The sequence below is a fragment of the Bufo bufo genome, chromosome 5 (assembly GCF_905171765.1).
Source record: "Bufo bufo chromosome 5, aBufBuf1.1, whole genome shotgun sequence".
Taxonomy (NCBI): domain Eukaryota; kingdom Metazoa; phylum Chordata; class Amphibia; order Anura; family Bufonidae; genus Bufo; species Bufo bufo.
This window is the reverse complement of record NC_053393.1, coordinates 285,677,578-285,695,092: the sequence shown is the minus strand read 5'-3', so window position 1 is coordinate 285,695,092 and position 17,515 is coordinate 285,677,578. Positions and strand designations below refer to the sequence as shown.

The 17,515-nt window shown below is 40.2% G+C and overlaps 1 protein-coding gene across 3 annotated transcripts in view; it reads right to left on the bottom strand.

Moving 5' to 3' along the window:
- Positions 1–17,515, bottom strand: part of MOCOS (molybdenum cofactor sulfurase) — a 1,795,153-nt gene that overhangs the window by 728,512 nt on the left and 1,049,126 nt on the right. For all 3 annotated transcript variants that reach the window (XM_040432351.1, XM_040432352.1, XM_040432353.1), the window contains exon 7: positions 1,606–1,722. In XM_040432351.1, coding sequence (XP_040288285.1) covers positions 1,606–1,722 — 117 coding nt within the window. The remainder of the gene's footprint in view (positions 1–1,605; positions 1,723–17,515) is intronic.

The following is a 17,515-nucleotide window of genomic DNA, read 5'->3' as shown; positions in this document are numbered from 1 at the left end:
GTAATACGCCTCTATACGCTTTCACCAGAAATAACAGCAGAAATGCACTGAGAATATATATTTATTTTTTTACTGTAATACGCCTCTATATGCCTTCACCAGAAATAACTGCAACAGTGCAGTGCGTATATATTTTTATTGTTGGACTGAAATAAGCCCCTATACGCTTTCACCAGGAATAACTGCAACAGTGCAGTGTGTATATATTTTTCTTTGTTATTGAAATACGTCCCTATACGCTTTCAACAGAAATAACTGCAGAAGTGAAATGCGTATATATTTTTCTTGTAGTACTGAATAAGATACTAAGACATAAGCTTGAATGACAGAGCTTTCTAATGACTATATGGATCCCCAAATAATCATTCCCTGCACTTGTAAATCACATTTTTTATCAATGTCCCTAGCGCCTTCTGATGTCTCTCCCTGCACTAAGATGCTGTGAAATGATTCCTCCCTATCCTTTCCCTGCACTTATAAATATTTTTTCTGTCTTTTTTTTTTACACAATAATTTTTCCAATAGCTGTCCCTAGCGCCTTCACATGTCTATCCCTGCACTCTAAACGCTGGAGCCCAGAACTGTACATAGTACTCCATGTGTGGTCTGACTAATGATTTGTAAAGTGGTAGGACTATGTTCTCATCACGGTCATCTATGCCCTTTTTGATGCAACCCATTATCTTATTGGCCTTGGCAGCAACTGCCTGACTCTGGTTTCTACAGCTTAGGTTGCTGTTCACCAAAATTCCTAAGTTCTTTTCCATGTCAGTGTTACCCAGTGTTTTACCATTTAGTATGTACTGGTGACTTGCATTATTCCTTCCCATGTGCATAACCTTACATTTGTCAGTGTTAAACCTCATATGCCACTTCTCTGCCCAAGCCTCCAATCTATCCAGATCCATCTGTATCAGTATACTGTCTTCTTCTGTGTCAATTACTTAACACAGTTTAGTGTCATCTGCAAAAAATGATATTTTACTGTGCAAGCCTTCTACAAGATCATTAATAAATATATTGAAGAGAATAGGGCTCAATACTGACCCCTGTGGTACCCACTAGTGACCCCCTTTGCAGAACAGGAGGAGGGGAAGTCTTTTTTGGTGATCACAAATATTCATGAGGAAAACATCAGAGATTGTTGTTATTGCAGGTAAATAAAGGGCCAGAATAGAACTAGGGAAATGAGGATATTTTTTTTGTTGCCTAAAACTTGCTTAGCTTAGTTATATATTGCTGACCATCAGATTTACAGTGCTATATATTTTTTTCATAACTCGGACAAGCCCTTTAAAGGGGTGGTACGAGTTATATAAACTTTTTGTGGCTGCAGCAGTTATGTTCTGTGCACTCAGGTCACTGTTACAGCCAATTACTGGCCTGAAGCTAACGAGTGTGGTAATGTTCCATGCACACGTCACCACTGCAACCAAGAAGGAGATATCAGTAGCAGAAGCACCAGGGCCCATCATTTGAAGAAACAAGGAAAAAACTGTTGAGTATTGATTCATTTATTTTAAGCCATTTACAAGGGTTGCCTGAGTTTTTATGTAACTCGGACAACCCCATTAACATCACTTATTACACATTCACTTATCTAACCTGTAAGTTGTTTATTACTTCAGTGTTGCTTATTCCCAAATGCTTTTGGCAGGCCCCAGTGTTGCAGAAACAGCCAGTACGCAAGTGAATATTATACAGACTAGCTAGTTTGTCAACCTGCAATTGAAAAAACAAACAAAAAAAAAAACACAATTTATATAGGTCCAGAATCCAGATTTATTAGTTAGTTCACACCAGTTATTAGTAAAATCAATGTCTTAAAAAGTCACAAATAATCATAATGACATAGTTTGTAAGGCTGAAAAAAGACATATGTACATCCAGTCTACTATGATGCTGCTCATACAGTAAAGAATCCTCTTATGTTTATGGAGAAATGTTCCTTCCTCTAAAAGTAGAGTATGTCCCCTCGTCACAGTCCTGAGTATAAATATGGTGTAGATTATGGAGATATCTCTGTATTGACCTCTGAAATATTTATACACAGTTATTGGATCTCCCTTCAGTACACCATGTCCATACCGATGTACCGCAAAAAACATAATAGGAAATAGGAAAATGTCCTATTCTTTTCTATTTTGCAGACAAGAATAGGCATTTTTACAATAGTGCATGACCCGGATGGCCAATATCCCTGTTTTGTGGATCCACGGTCTGCGGAGTGCAAAATAGATATGGTCATGTGCTTGCAGCCTTACCCAGTGTTTTACCATTTAGTATGTACTATTGACTTGTAGTGATAAGCAAACCCAGACCGCCACATTTGGGGCCGTACCTGATATTTTGGTGTCTATGTACCAAACCCAAACACAGATTTTGGCGTCAAAATCCGTGTCCGTGTTCGTTGTTAATACTTTTAAAAAAAGCTTGTTTAAGGGTGCAACGCAGCCAGTCAACAACCGTTTAAACTGTGGGCAGATGGAAGCCATCACAGTCATGCCTAGTATTGGCATGGCTGTGATTGGCCGGGATGCACCATGTGACCATGCATGCATAAATCACATGGTGCGTCGCCATACTGCTCTAACTAGTGTAGGGACAGGACGCTGCTGCAGGCAGGGAGAGTGTTAGGCTTTATTTTATTTTTTAAAAGTGTGCTGGTGACCTGTCGGCATTATTGATCAGTGCAATACAGCTCCTTTCCACCAGTGAGACAGAAATACCATACTTAATTGTGCTGTTCAGTCAGAGGGTGAACTGTTGGCATTTTTTTCGGTGCAATCCTACACCTTTGCACCAGTGACAGGAAAATATAATAGTTAATCGGACTGTTAATTGTTGGGTGAGACATAGCTATTTTTTGGGGGGTGAAAAAACCTTTACTTGCCACTGTCACAGGGATATACAATAGTTATTCAGGCGGGTAGATGGGTCGGTGTGACCTACCTATTTTTGTTGTTTAAAACGCTATACCTGCCACCGTCACAGGGATATATATTAGATATTCAGCCGGTTAATTTGGTCGGTGCGACCTACCTATTTTTGTTTAAAACACTGTACTTGCCACCATCACAGGGATATATAATAGTTATACAGCTGGTTAATTAGGTTGGTGTAACCTACCTATTTTATTGGTTGAAAAAAACTGTACTTGCCACAGTCACATGGATATATAATAGTTCTTCAGCCAGTTAATTAGGTAGGTGTGACCTACAGTACCTATTTTATTGGTTGAAAAAACACTGTACCTGCCACTGTCACAGGGATATATAATAGTTATTCAGCAGGTTAATTGGGTCTATGAGACCTACCTATTTCAATAGTTGAAAAAACACTGTACTTGCCACTGTCATAGGGATATATAATAGTTATTCCGCAGGTTAATTGGGTCGGTGTGACCTACCTATTTTTGTTGTTTAAAACACTGTATTTGACAGGGTCACAAGGATATATAATAGTTATTCAGCTGTTTTATTGGGTCGGTGAGACCTACCTATTTTTGTTATTCAAAACATTGTACTTGCCACCATCACAGGGTTATCTAATAGTTATTCAGCCGGTAAATTGGGTCGCTGTGACCTACCAAATTTTTTTGTTGAAAAACACTGCACTTGGCACCGTCACAGGGATATATAATAGTTATTCAGCCGGTTAAATGGGTCATTTAAACCTACCTATTTTTTTGGTTGAAAAAACACTGTACCTGCCACTGTCACAGGTGTATATATAATAGTTATTCAGCCGATTAATTGAGTCAGTGTGACCAATCTATTTTTGTTGTTTAAAACACTGTACTTGCCACCGTCACAGGGATATGTAACAGTTATTCAGCCAATTAATTGGGCCAGTGTGATCAACCTATTTTATAGTAACATAGTTTATAAGGCCAAAAAAAGACATCTGTCCATCCAGTTCGGCCTGTTATGCTGCAAGTTGATCCAGAGGAAGGTAAAAAATAAAACCTATGAGGTAGAAACCAATTTTCCCCACTTAAGGGGGAAAAAAATTCCTTCCCGACTCCAATCAGGCAATCAGAAAAACTCCCTTTTAGTGAACTCTTTTAGTGAACTCACCATCACCACCTCCTCAGGCAGAGAGTTCCATAGTCTCACTGCTCTTACCGTAAAGAATCCTTTTCTATGTTTGTGTACAAACCTTCTTTCATCCAGATGCAGAGGATGTCCCCTTGTCACAGTCACAGTCCTGGGGATAAATAGATGATGGGAGAGATCTCTGTACTGACCCCTGATATATTTATACATAGTTATTAGATCTCCCCTCAGTCGTCTTCTTTCTAAAGTGAATAACCCTAATTTTGATAATCATTCAGGGTACTGTAGTCCCTCCAGTCCAGTTATTACTTTAGTTGCCCTCCTCTGAACCCTCTCCAGCTCTGCTATGTCTGCTTTGTTCACAGGAGCCCAGAACTGTACACAGTACTTCATGTGTGGTCTGACTAGTGATTTGTAAAGAGGTAGGACTATGTTCTCATCACGGTCATCTATGCCCTTTTTGATGCAACCCATTATCTTATTGGCCTTGGCAGCAACTGCCTGACTCTGGTTTCTACAGCTTAGGTTGCTGTTCGCCAAAATTCCTAAGTTCTTTTCCATGTCAGTGTTACCCAGTGTTTTACCATTTAGTATGTACCGGTGACTTGCATTATTCCTTCCCATGTGCATAACCTTACATTTGTCAGTGTTAAACCTCATATGCCACTTCTCTGCCCAAGCCTCCAATCTATCCAGATCCCTCTGTAGCAGTATACTGTCCTCTTTCATGTTAATTACTTTACACAGTTTAGTGTCAGATGCAAAAATTTATATTTTACTGTGCAAGCCTTCTACAAGATCATTAATAAATATATTGGAGAATAGGGCCCAATACAGTCCCCTGAGGTACTCCACTAGTGACAGTGACCCAATCTGTGTGTGTACCATTAATAGCCACCCTCAGTTTTTTTTAACACTGAGCCAGTTACTTACCCACATACAGAGAATTTTCTCCCAGTCCAAGCATTGTCATTTTATATACTAACCTTTCATGCGGTACAGTGTCAAATGCTTTGGAGAAGTTCAGATATACGACATTCATTGATTCTCCTCTGTCAAGTCTAGAACTTACCTCCTCAGAAACTGATTACATTAAAAATGAAAACACTGTACTTGTTAACATCACAGGGTAATATAATAGTTTTTCAGCCCATTAATTCGGTCGACCTACCTATTTTCTTGGTTTAAAAAAACACTGTACTTACCACCGTCACAGGGATATATACCGTATTTTTTGCCCCATAAGACTCAGTTTTATTTCCCCCCAAAGTGGGGCGAATACTAAATACTAAAGTGGGGCGAATAATAATGAAGCACTTCCATTTTGGAAGCTCTTCATTAGTACCGGAGGACCGAGAAGCGGTGAAGGATCTGTACTCACCGCTTCCTGGTCCTCCGCTCGGCTGTTTGCTGTGCAGGGCTGCGCACCATGTGACCTCACTGTGCGCAGCCTTTACAGCTGAAAGCCGAGAAACAGGAAGAAGAGAGAGAGCACTGGTGGTGAGGAGCGGCGGCATCCAGGAGCAGGAGAGGTAAGTTATTTTATTTATTTGCGCTGATGGCTGACATGGGGGGGGCATGATGGCTAACATGGGGGCATGATGGCTGACAATGGGGGGATGATGGATGGGGGCTGATGGCTGACATGGGGGGCTGATGGGTGACATGGGGGCATGATGGCTGACATGGGGGGCTGATGTCTAACATGGGCGGTTGATCTGAGGCATTCGGGGTCTGATCTGTGGTCTGATTAACATTGGGGTTCTAATTGGGGCTTTGAGCTGAGGTCTGATTAACATTGGGAGTCTGATTGCTGGTCTGACCTGAGGTGTAATGGAAAATATATTTTTCTTATTATCCTCCTCTAAAACCTAGGTGCGTCTTATGGGCCAGTGCGTCTTATATGGGCAAAAAAGCCGGTTGATTGGGTCAGTGTAGCCTACTTATTTTCTTAGATGAAAAAACAATGTACTTGCCACCATCACAGGGAAATATAATAGTTAATCAGCTGGTTCATTTGGTCGGAGTGACCTACCTATTTTTGTTTTTTAAAACACTGTACTTGCCACTGTCACAGAGATATATAATAGTTATCCAGCCGGTAATTGGGTCGGTAAGAACGACCTATTTTATTGTTTAAAAAAACACTGTACTTGAGCAAGTAGTGAGGAAGTGGGGCCGCATAAACGCTGGATAACCATAGTAACCATGCGTTATGTGTTGTAATTCTATTTTTCATAGAGGAGGCAAAGGTGAATTCGCACTGCATATGATAGTTAACCAGCCCAATGGCTTCACTAGTTGATAGAGACTGAAGACCCTTCCACTGGCGAGCACTGTTTTTGCGGCTGAAAGAATCTTGGCTACTATATTTCTGCTATCATTAGGTAGATCCCCTAGACAGATACTAAGAATCGCCAGCTCTGAGGACAAAATTCCCTTAATCCCTGTTACCTCTTCTAGTATTTTTGATATTGAGTCCCAGAAATGAGTTAAGGCTATGCAATTCCACCACATATGATACGGCGTACCCGGCTGTCCACACCCTCTCCAACACATAGGTGAATATTCTGGATTGGAATGAGCTATTCTATTGGGGGTGAGATACCATCTTAATTGGATTTTTCTATTCTGCTCAGCATGGTTTATGCATTTCGAGGATTTGATAGACCAGTATAGCGCATCATTCCATTCCTTTAATGTGAATTCTTTCCCCATTTCAGCCTCCCATCTAGACATGAAGGGCTTCTTACACTCTCCTTCTGAGGATTGCATAAAAGAGTACCAAAAAGATAGGCTGGAATGGGAATGGGCATCCACACCGAGAATCTTGATAAGAGAGTCTCCCGTGATTACCTTTTTGTCTAAGGTGAGAGGTGAAAGAAAATGGCGAATCTGAAGATATTGGTAAAATACAGAGTTTGGTAATTTAAAGATATTATGCAAGGACTCAAAGGAGCGTAGGACAGAATTCTCAAATATACTCCCTATTCCGCAGTTCAGCCATCCTGTAATTTGGAGCGTGGGGATGTGGTACTCAATGACTGATAAGGGAAAATGCTTCTTCTCAATAGGGAAGGGCGTTTTATTTTTAAATATATGGGCCCAAGCAAATGTGGAAGCTTGCATCGTATCTAATGGTAAGGGGTAAGTTAAAGGTTTTAATAAATATGCCGCCAACAGTGATTTTAAAGATCTCCTTTTAACATAGACCTCCTCAATAGTTAACCATTTGTGTGCTGAGGTCAGAGACCACCATTCCATAGATTGGTCTAGTAAGTTGGCCATATAGTACCTGTGGAGGTCAGGGACCCCCAAGCCCCCCTTACTAAGAGCTGGGAATAACACATGTTTGCTAATTCTAGGACGGGTACCTCCCCAAATGAACCCTAGCATGTCGTCCTGCAACTTTTTTATGTGAGCTCTAGGGATTTTTAATGGGATACATCCGAATATGTACAAGATCTTTGGGAGCACCATCATCTTTACTAAATTAATTTTAGCTATCCATGAAAGTAACACTTTGCCATATTTGGAGTAATCTTTTTGCAGTTCCGATCTTAGTAATTTGTAGTTAAGCGAAATCATACCCGTTAATGAGCTGGTTAACTCCACCCCTAAATATCTAATCGATTCAGATGTCCAATTGAAGGGGTATTTATCGCCAAGGTCTTGAAGTAGACTGGCGGGTACATTAATGGGGAGCACATTTGTTTTACTAACATTTAACTTATAGTAAGATACGTTTGAATACTGATCCAATATTTCTAGTGCTGCAGGCAATGAGCTCAGAGGGTTTGCTAACGACAAAATGACATCGTCGGCATATAATCCTATGCAGTGCGAATGTTCCCCCACTGAGATCCCCGATATCCGCGTGCAGTTACGCATTTTCTCTGCCAAGGGTTCCATTATCAGTGCGAATATCAGGGGAGACAGCGGGCACCCCTGCCTAGTCCCATTGGATATTGTAAAAGGGGCGGATAGGAAACCCGAAGCCAAGACATTTGCGCTAGGCGCTGTGTAAAGCCCTAATATAGCTTGCAAAAAGTGACCATCAAATCCGAATTTCCTAAGGGTCTGGTCCAGGAACCCCCAGTGCACTCTGTCAAACGCTTTTTCAGCGTCTAAGGATACAAAGATCATGGGGGTCCTGGACCAACCAGCAATCTGAATCAGATCTATCATTTTTCTCGTACCAGATTTGTGGTAAAAAAAATATAATATGCATATGCTAGGTTATATAAGGGGAGATGTGATAGATGTTCCGCCTCATCGCTCACGGTGCAAATTTTGTCTGTACATTTGGATGTAAACATCGACGGTACCTATTTGTGTTTTTATTATTTACTTCGTTTGTATTATTATTTTTCTTACTTTGTATGTATTATCATTATTATTGACCAGTGTGCATAACCTGTTAATTGTACCTTTTATAATATACCTTTCAATAAAAATCTATTGATTAAAAAAAAAACACTGTACTTGCCACCGACACAGGGAAATTTTATAATTTTAATGGTTAAAAAAACACTGTACTTGCGGCAATCACAGGAATATATAAAAGTTATTCAGCCAGTTAATTCGATCTGTGAAACCTACCTATTTTTTTTTTGTTGAAAAAAATCTGTACTTGCCACTGTCACAGGGATATATAATAGTTGTCGGTTACTGTGACAAACCTATTTTTTGTTGTTTAAAACACTGTACTTGTTACTAGAGATGAGCGAATCGAAGTTCATGAAGTGGAATTCGTTACAAATTTTGGGAAAAATTTGATTTGCACCGAATGCGAATTTCCTCGTGCTTCGTGGTAACGAATCGCATTTTTCCTAAAATGGCTGCTGCACGTGTGAGGACATGGAGAAAAGGACTCTGGGAAGGCGGAATCACCCATACTGACATGCATGCAGCCAATCAGCAGCCAGCCAGCCCTGTGATGTCACAGCCCTATAAATACGGCAGCCATCTTAGATTCTGCCATTCACCAGCGTACTTAGTGCAGAAAGAGCCGTGTCTGCAGGCGCTAGGGACAGTGATAGAAAAAACATAATTGTGATTAAAAAAAAAAAGATTTACAAGTGCAGGGAAAGATTATTCAAGGTGTAGGGAAAGGATATGGAGTAATCATTCCACAGCATTTCTGTTGAACAGGGTTCAGTCGGGGAGGTGACAGCCTGGGTAATAGAAACAATCCAATTACACCTTGCTGCACTGACTGGGGATCCAAATTGCCATTATACAGCTCTGCAATTCCAACAAACCGTTCTTATTAGGGTGTAAGTGCTGCTTGATACAGGCATTGACAGGGTTGCTGTTCAGCAGTGCAGTGAGATATTTTACAGCCGTGTATTACTGGCAAAATACAAAGATATTCACCTTTCATCGTTGCACTTATCTGTTGAAAAGCCTTTTGTGTAAAAATAGAAAACAATTAGGGCCTAATTGCCGTTCTGTGGTGCATTTATCTGTTAAAAAGCCTTTTGTGTAAAAATAGAAAATGTTTTAAATTTTTTTAAAAAATTAGGGCCTAATTGCCGTTCAGTGGTGCAGTGAGATATTTTACAGCCCAGTTTGTCATGTATTACTGGCGAAATACAAATACACTGCCTGTCCAGGTTTTAACTAAGCAAATAGTTATGAGCCTCCTATTGTATAATTACTGCATGGGTGATTATCTTTCTGCTGGTAATAAGTTATTTAACCCCAACTGGTTCAATGAGTTGCTTTTCATTTCTTAAACAACCACGTCAAAAGACCCATCCTGTGGTCATGGAAAAGATGTTAGTCTGTTTGAGAAGGGTGAAGTCATTGGCATGCATCAAGCAGAGAAAACAACTAAGGAGATTGCAGAAACTACTAAAATTGGGTTAAGAACTGTCCAACGCATTATTAAAAACTGGAAGGATAGTGGGGACCCATCGTATTGGAGGAAGAAATGTGGCCGAAAAAAAATCTTGAATGATCGTGATTGGCGATCACTTAAATGTTTGGTGAAATCAAATCGAAGAAAAACAGTAGAACTCAGGGCTATGTTTAATAGTGAAAATAAGAGCATTTCCACATGCACAATGCAAAGGGAACTCAAGGGATTAGGACTGAAAAGCTGTGTAGCCGTAAGAAAACCACTAATCAGTGAGGCAAACCAGAAAAAAAGGCTTCAATTTGCTAGGGAGCATAAAGACTGGACTCTGGAGCAATGGAAGAAGGTCATATGGTCTGATGAGTCAAGATTTACCTTATTCCAGAGTTATGGGCGCATCAGGGTAAGAAGAGAGGCAGATGAAATGATGCACCCATCATGCCTAGTGCCTACTGTACAAGCCTGTGGGGTCAGTGCTATGATCTGGGGTTGCTGCAGTTGGTCAGGTCTATTTTCAGCAACATTATGTGCTCCAAGAATGAGGTCAGCTACTGAATGACCAGGTTATTCCATCAATGGATTTGTTCTTCCCTGATGGCCCAGGCATATTCCAAGATGACAATCCCAGGATTCATCGGGCTCAAATTGTGAAAGAGTGGTTCAGGGAGCATGCGACATCATTTTCACACATGGATTAGCCACCACAGAGTCCAGACATTAACCCCATTTTTTATGGTGGCAACTTTTTTTGGGGGGACAGGCAGTGTATATTCGGCTTTAATCGTTGCACTTATCTGTTGAAAAGCCTTTTGTGTAAAAATAGAAAAAAAATTGGGCTTAATTGCCATTCAGCAGTGCAGTGAGATATTTTACAGCCCAGTTTGCCGCGTATTGCTGGCAAAATACAAATATATTTGCCTTTCATTGTTGCACTTAACTGTTGAAAAGACTTTTGTGTAAAAATATTCCAAAATGTGGGCCTAATTGCAGTTCTGCGGTGCAGTGATATATTATAAAGCCCAGTGTCATGTTCGGTAGGGATAAGTATAGCCCTGAACTCCACCCGCACCTCTATCCCTGCCTACTTGCACGGTCCGTCCTAACCGACGGTGTAAAGCTGGGTGGCAGTCCCTAGCTTAAATACGTGTAGGGGCCTAAGGAAGAAGAAAACTACCGTAACCAGAATCAAGGGAGCCAAGGTCCAAGCCAGGAGGAACGCAGGGACACAGGAAAATACTAAATCCAAGTCAACACAAGCCGAGGCCAGGAACCAAGAGGTAACAACTAGAGTTAGGGTTTGTACCGAATTTTAGGATTTTTGGACCCCGAACCCGAACATTTCAGTAAAAATTCAGGTTCGGGTTTGGTGTTCGGCGATTTCTTAGCGCTTTTTTAAATCAACAAACCAATTAACAAGCGTTTAACTGTGTGACCTTAGAAGCCATCACAGCCATGCCTACTAATGGCATGGCTGTGATTGGCCAGTGCAGCATGTGACCCAGCCTCTATATAAGCTGGAGTCACATATGGCTGCACATCACTCTGCTCTGATTAGTGTAGGGAGAGAATGCTGCTTCTGTGAGGGAGAGAATAGAACAGAATCTTTAATCAGAACTCCAATTGAACTCAGCGATCTACAAACCGGATTCCAAAAAAGTAGGGACACTATACAAATCGTGAATAAAAACTGAATGCAATGATGTGGATGTGCCAACTTCTAATATTTTATTCAGAATAGAACATAAATCACGGAACAAAAGTTTGTACCATTTTAAGGCAAAAATATGTTGAATCAGAATTTCATGGTGTCAACAAATCCCCAAAAGGTTGGGACAAGGCCATTTTCACCACTGTGTGGCATCTCCCCTTCTTCTTACAACACTCAACAGACATCTGGGGACCGAGGAGACCAGTTTCTCAAGTTTAGAAATAGGAATGCTCTCCCATTCTTGTATAATACAGGCCTCTAACTGTTCAATCGTCTTGGGCCTTCTTTGTTGCACCTTCCTCTTTATGATGCGCCAAATGTTCTCTATAGGTGAAAGATCTGGATTGCAGACTGGCCATTTCAGTACCCGGATCCTTCTCCTACGCAGCCATGATGTTGTGATTGATGCAGAATGTGGTCTAGCATTATCTTGTTGAAAAATGCAGGGTCTTCCCTGAAAGAGATGACGTCTGGATGGGAGCATATGTTGTTCTAGAACCTGAATATATTTTTCTGCATTGATGGTGCATTTCCAGACATGCAAGCTGCACATGCCACACGCACTCATGCAACCCCATACCATCAGAGATGCAGGCTTCTGAACTGAGCGTTGATAACAACTTGGGTTGTCCTTGTCCACTTCGGTCCGGATAACATGGCGTCCCAGATTTCCAAAAAGAACTTCGAATCGTGACTCGTCTGACCACAGAACAGTCTTCCATTTTGCCACACTCCATTTTAAATGATCCCTGGCCCAGTGAAAACGCCTGAGCTTGTGGATCTTGCTTAGAAATGGCTTCTTCTTTGCACTGTAGAGTTTCAGCTGGCAACGGCGGATGGCACGGTGGATTGTGTTCACTGACAATGGTTTCTGGAAGTATTCCTGAGCCCATTCTGTGATTTCCTTTACAGTAGCATTCCTGTTTGTGGTGCAGTGTCGTTTAAGGGCCCGGAGATCACGGGCATCCAGTATGTTTTACGGCCTTGACCCTTACGCACAGAGATTGTTCCAGATTCTCTGAATCTTCGGATGATGTTATGCACAGTTGATGATGATAGATGCAAAGTCTTTGCAATTTTTCGCTGTTTAACACCTTTCTGATATTGCTCCACTATCTTTCTGCGCATCATTGTGGGAATTGGTGATCCTCTACCCATCTTGGCTTCTGAGAGACACTGCCACTCTGAGAAGCTCTTTTTATACCCAATCATGTTGCCAATTGACCTAATTAGTGTTAATTGGTCTTCCAGCTCTTCGTTATGCTCAAATTTACTTTTTCCAGCCTCTTATTGCTACTTGTCCCAACTTTTTTGGGATTTGTTGACACCGTGAAAATTGGAATCAACGTATTTTTCCTTTAAAATGATACATTTACTCGGATTAAACGTTTGATCTGTCATCTACGTTCTATTACAAATAAAATATTGACATTTGCCATCTCCACATCATTGCATTCAGTTTTTATTCACAATTTGTTTAGTGTCCCAACTTTTTTGGAATCCGGTTTGTACATAGATTTAGTTGTACAACCAAAAATTGGCTTGCAAATAGGATAATATGTGTGTTGATTCAACAGAACACCCATAAAGTCTCACACATATATTATAACTCAATCTTTATTAGTTAAATAGAGGAAAATACATCAATAGTACAACAATGCGATTACATATAGTGGTAGTGATGCAGGAGGATAATGTGACAAGTACAAAACAGAGCCACCATCAATCCTCACACTGTAAATACATATGGTAATACTGGGCTGGGTCATGAAGTTGCACACCTAAACTGATGTGATATAATAATAACAATACATGTATATACCCAACTATGTAACAGACCACATGTCATGAATCAATCATTCATTGCAATAATGTTGCAGGGAGGTCAGCACAGAGTGTGCAGGAGCACAGAACGTGTAACAAAATACTGACCCATATACAACAAACAGTTGAAGGAGACAGTGGAACAGCCCATACTAACCATCTTTGCCCTTGCTGCATCTGCATGTGTGAAATTCAAGCATTATATACAGCTGTCATATTCTGTTAATAAAAAAATTACACTTTTTGGGCAAAATACTTAATATTTCAGCCCTTGCTGCAGCTGTGATTTTTAAAAACAAGTTTGAAATACTTTAATAATTTTTTGGCTTTGAAAAAACACCCATTTTTGGCAATAACCTTCATTTTGGGCCTCTGCCGCATTAGTCAGTGTGCAATTTAAGCTAAAAATACAGCTATAATCTTCTGGGTTTTAAAAAACACAAATTTTGGGCAAAATATACAATTTTACAACCCTTGCTGCATCTGTACATGTGAAATTCAAGCGTTATATACTGCTGTCATATTCTGTTATTAAAAATACACCCATTTTGGGCAAAAAACTTAATTTTGCAGCCTATGCTGTATATGTCATTGTGAGATACACCATTTAGATACTGTGGTTCTATTCTGTTATTAGAAAAACACCCAATTTGGGCAAAAAATCTTTAATTGCGGCCTAGTTTGCATCTGTACGTGTGAGATACACCCTTTAGATACAGTGGTTCTACTCCGATTTTAATAAAACACCCGTTTTGGGCAAAAATCTTTCATTGCGGCCTAGTCTGCATCTATACGCGTGAGATACACACTTTAGATACTGTGGTTCTATTCTGCTATTTGAAAAACTACCATTTTGGGCAAACTTTTTTATTTTGCAGCCTTTGCTGCATATGTCATTGTGAGACACACCCTTTAGATACTGTGGTTCTATTCTGCTATTAATAAAACACCCATTTCAGGCAAAAATCTTTAATTGCGGCCTAGTCTGCATCTGTACGTGTGAGATACACACTTTAGATACTGTGGTTCTATTCTGCTATTTGAAAAACTACCATTTTGGGCAAAAATTTTAATTTTGCAGCCTTTGCTGCATATGTCATTGTGAGATACACCCTTTAGATACTGTGGTTCTATTCTACTATTAATAAAACACCCATTTTGGGCAAAAAACGTAATTTTGCATTTTGCATTTGCAATTTTGCTGCATACGTGTGAGATACAACCTTTACATACTGTGGTTCTATTCTGCTATTAATAAAACACCCATTTTGGGCAAAAATCTTTATTTGCGGCCTAGCTTGCATCTGTATGTGGTTCTACTCTGATTTTAATAAAACCCCCATTTTGGGCAAAAATCTTTAATTGCAGCCTAGTTTGCATCTGTACATGTGAGATACACCCTTTAGATACTGTGGTTCTATTCTACTATTAAGAAAACACCCATTTTGGGCAAAAATCTTTCATTGCGGCCTAGTCTGCATCTATACGTGTGAGATACACACTTTTGATACTTTGGTTCTATTCTGCTATTTGAAAAACTACCATTTTGGGCAATTTTTTTTATTTTGCAGCCTTTGCTGCATATGTCATTGTTAGATACACCCTTTAGATACTGTGGTTCTATTCTGCTATTAATAAAACACCCATTTCGGGCAAACATTTTTCATTGCAGCCTAGTCTGCATCTATACGCGTTAGATACACACTTTAGATACTGTGGTTCTATTCTGCTATTTGAAAAACTACCATTTTGGGCAAAAAAATTTATTTTGCAGTATTTGCTGCATATGTCATTGTGAGATACACCCTTTAGATACTGTGGTTCTATTCTGCTATTAATAAAACACCCATTTCGGGCACAAATCTTTAATTGCGGCCTAGTTTGCATCTATATGTGGTTCTACTCTGATTTTAATAAAACACCCATTTTGGGCAAAAATCTTTAATTGCAGCCTAGTTTGCATCTGTACGTGTGAGATACACCCTTTACATACTGTGGTTCTATTCTGCTATTAATAAAACACCCATTTTGGGCAAAAATATTTCATTGCGGCCTAGTCTGCATCCATACGTGTGAGATACACACTTTAGATACTGTGGTTCTATTCTGCTATTTGAAAAACTACCATTTTGGGCAAATTTTTTTATTTTGCAGCCTTTGCTGCATATGTCATTGTGAGATACACCCTTTAGATACTGTGGTTCTATTCTACTATTAATAAAACACCCATTTTGGGCAAAAATCTTTCATTGCAGCCTAGTCTGCATCTATACGCGTGAGATACACACTTTTGATACTTTGGTTCTATTCTGCTATTTGAAAAACTACCATTTTGGGCAAAAATGTTTATTTTGCAGCCTTTGCTGCATATGTCATTGTGAGATACACCCTTTACATACTGTTGTTCTATTCTGTTATTAATAAAACACCCATTTCGGGCAAAAATCATTAATTGCGGCCTAGTCTGCATCTGTATGTGTGAGATACACACTTTTGATACTTTGGTTCTATTCTGCTATTTGAAAAACTACCATTTTGGGCAAAAATGTTTATTTTGCAGCCTTTGCTGCATATGTCATTGTGAGATACACCCTTTAGATACTGTGGTTCTATTCTACTATTAATAAAACAGCCATTTTGGGCAAAAAACGTAATTTAGCATTTTGCATTTGCAATTTTGCTGCATACGTGTGAGATACACCCTTTACATACTGTGGTTCTATTCTGATATTAATAAAACACCCATTTTAGGCAGAAATCTTTATTTGTGGCCTAGTCTGCATCTGTACGTGTGAGATACACCCTTTACATACTGTCGTTCTATTCTGCTATTGATAAAACACCCATTTAGGGCAAGATCCTAAATTTGAGAAATATGAGGAGAGCGTCAAATAAGGGACGTGGCGCAGGTCGTGGTGCTGCTGGATGAGCTCCTGTTGCAGGGAGAGGACGTGATTGATCTGTGCCAGCTACACGCACAAGTGAAACCCCTTCCTCCGGTGTGAGAAAGCGACAGAACCTGCAGCGGTATTTGGTCGGGCCTAATGTGGCTCTATGAATGGTGAGGCCAGAACAAGTACAGGCGATAGTACAGGGTGGGTTATTTATATGGATACACCTTAATAAAATGGGAATGGTTGGTGATATTAACTTCCTGTTTGTGGCACATTAGTATATGTGAGGGGGGAAACTTTTCAAGATGGGTGGTGACCATGGTGGCCATTTTGAAGTCGGCCATTTTCAATCCAACTTTTGTTTTTTCAATAGGAAGAGGGTCATGTGACACATCAAACTTATTGGGAATTTCACACGAAAAACAATGGTGTGCTTGGTTTTAACGTAACTTTATTCTTTCATGAGTTTTTTACAAGTTTCTCTTTGTTTACAGCCATTGACATGTCGCCGAGGTTAACACGTGAGGAGCGGATAGAAATGGTGTTGATGTCTGGTGAACGCAGTAACCGGGTCATTGCAGCAAATTTCAATGCAAGACACCCTACGAGACCACCCATCTCCCATGCTACAGTTAGCAAACTGCTTGCTAAGTTTCGTGAAACTGGTTCAGTGTTGGATTTGCCAAAATGTGGACGCATGAAATCTGTCTCTAATGAAGAAACATCAGTGGCTGTCCTAGCTTCATTCAGCAAGAGCCCACAGCGTAGCACTCGCCGCATGTCACTGGAGAGTGGCATTAGTCGAACATCCCTTCGGCGGATATTAGCTACTCACAAATGGCACCCTTACAAACTCCAGCTACTGCAGCATCTTAACGAGGATGACCCAGATCGGCGCACTGAATTTGCAGAATGGGCAAAACAAAAATTGGAACAGGACCCGCAGTTTACGCAGAAGATTTTGTTCAGTGATGAGGCAAACTTTTATGTGCATGGTGAAGTTATCAAACAAAACCACTGCTATTGGTCTGACACTAACCCACATTGGATAGATCCCTCCAAGACTGTTGGAACAAAAAAAATGATGGTATGGTGTGGTATATGGGGTACAAAGATAGTGGGGCCATTCTTCATCAATGGAAACCTCAAGGCCACTGGATATGCGAAA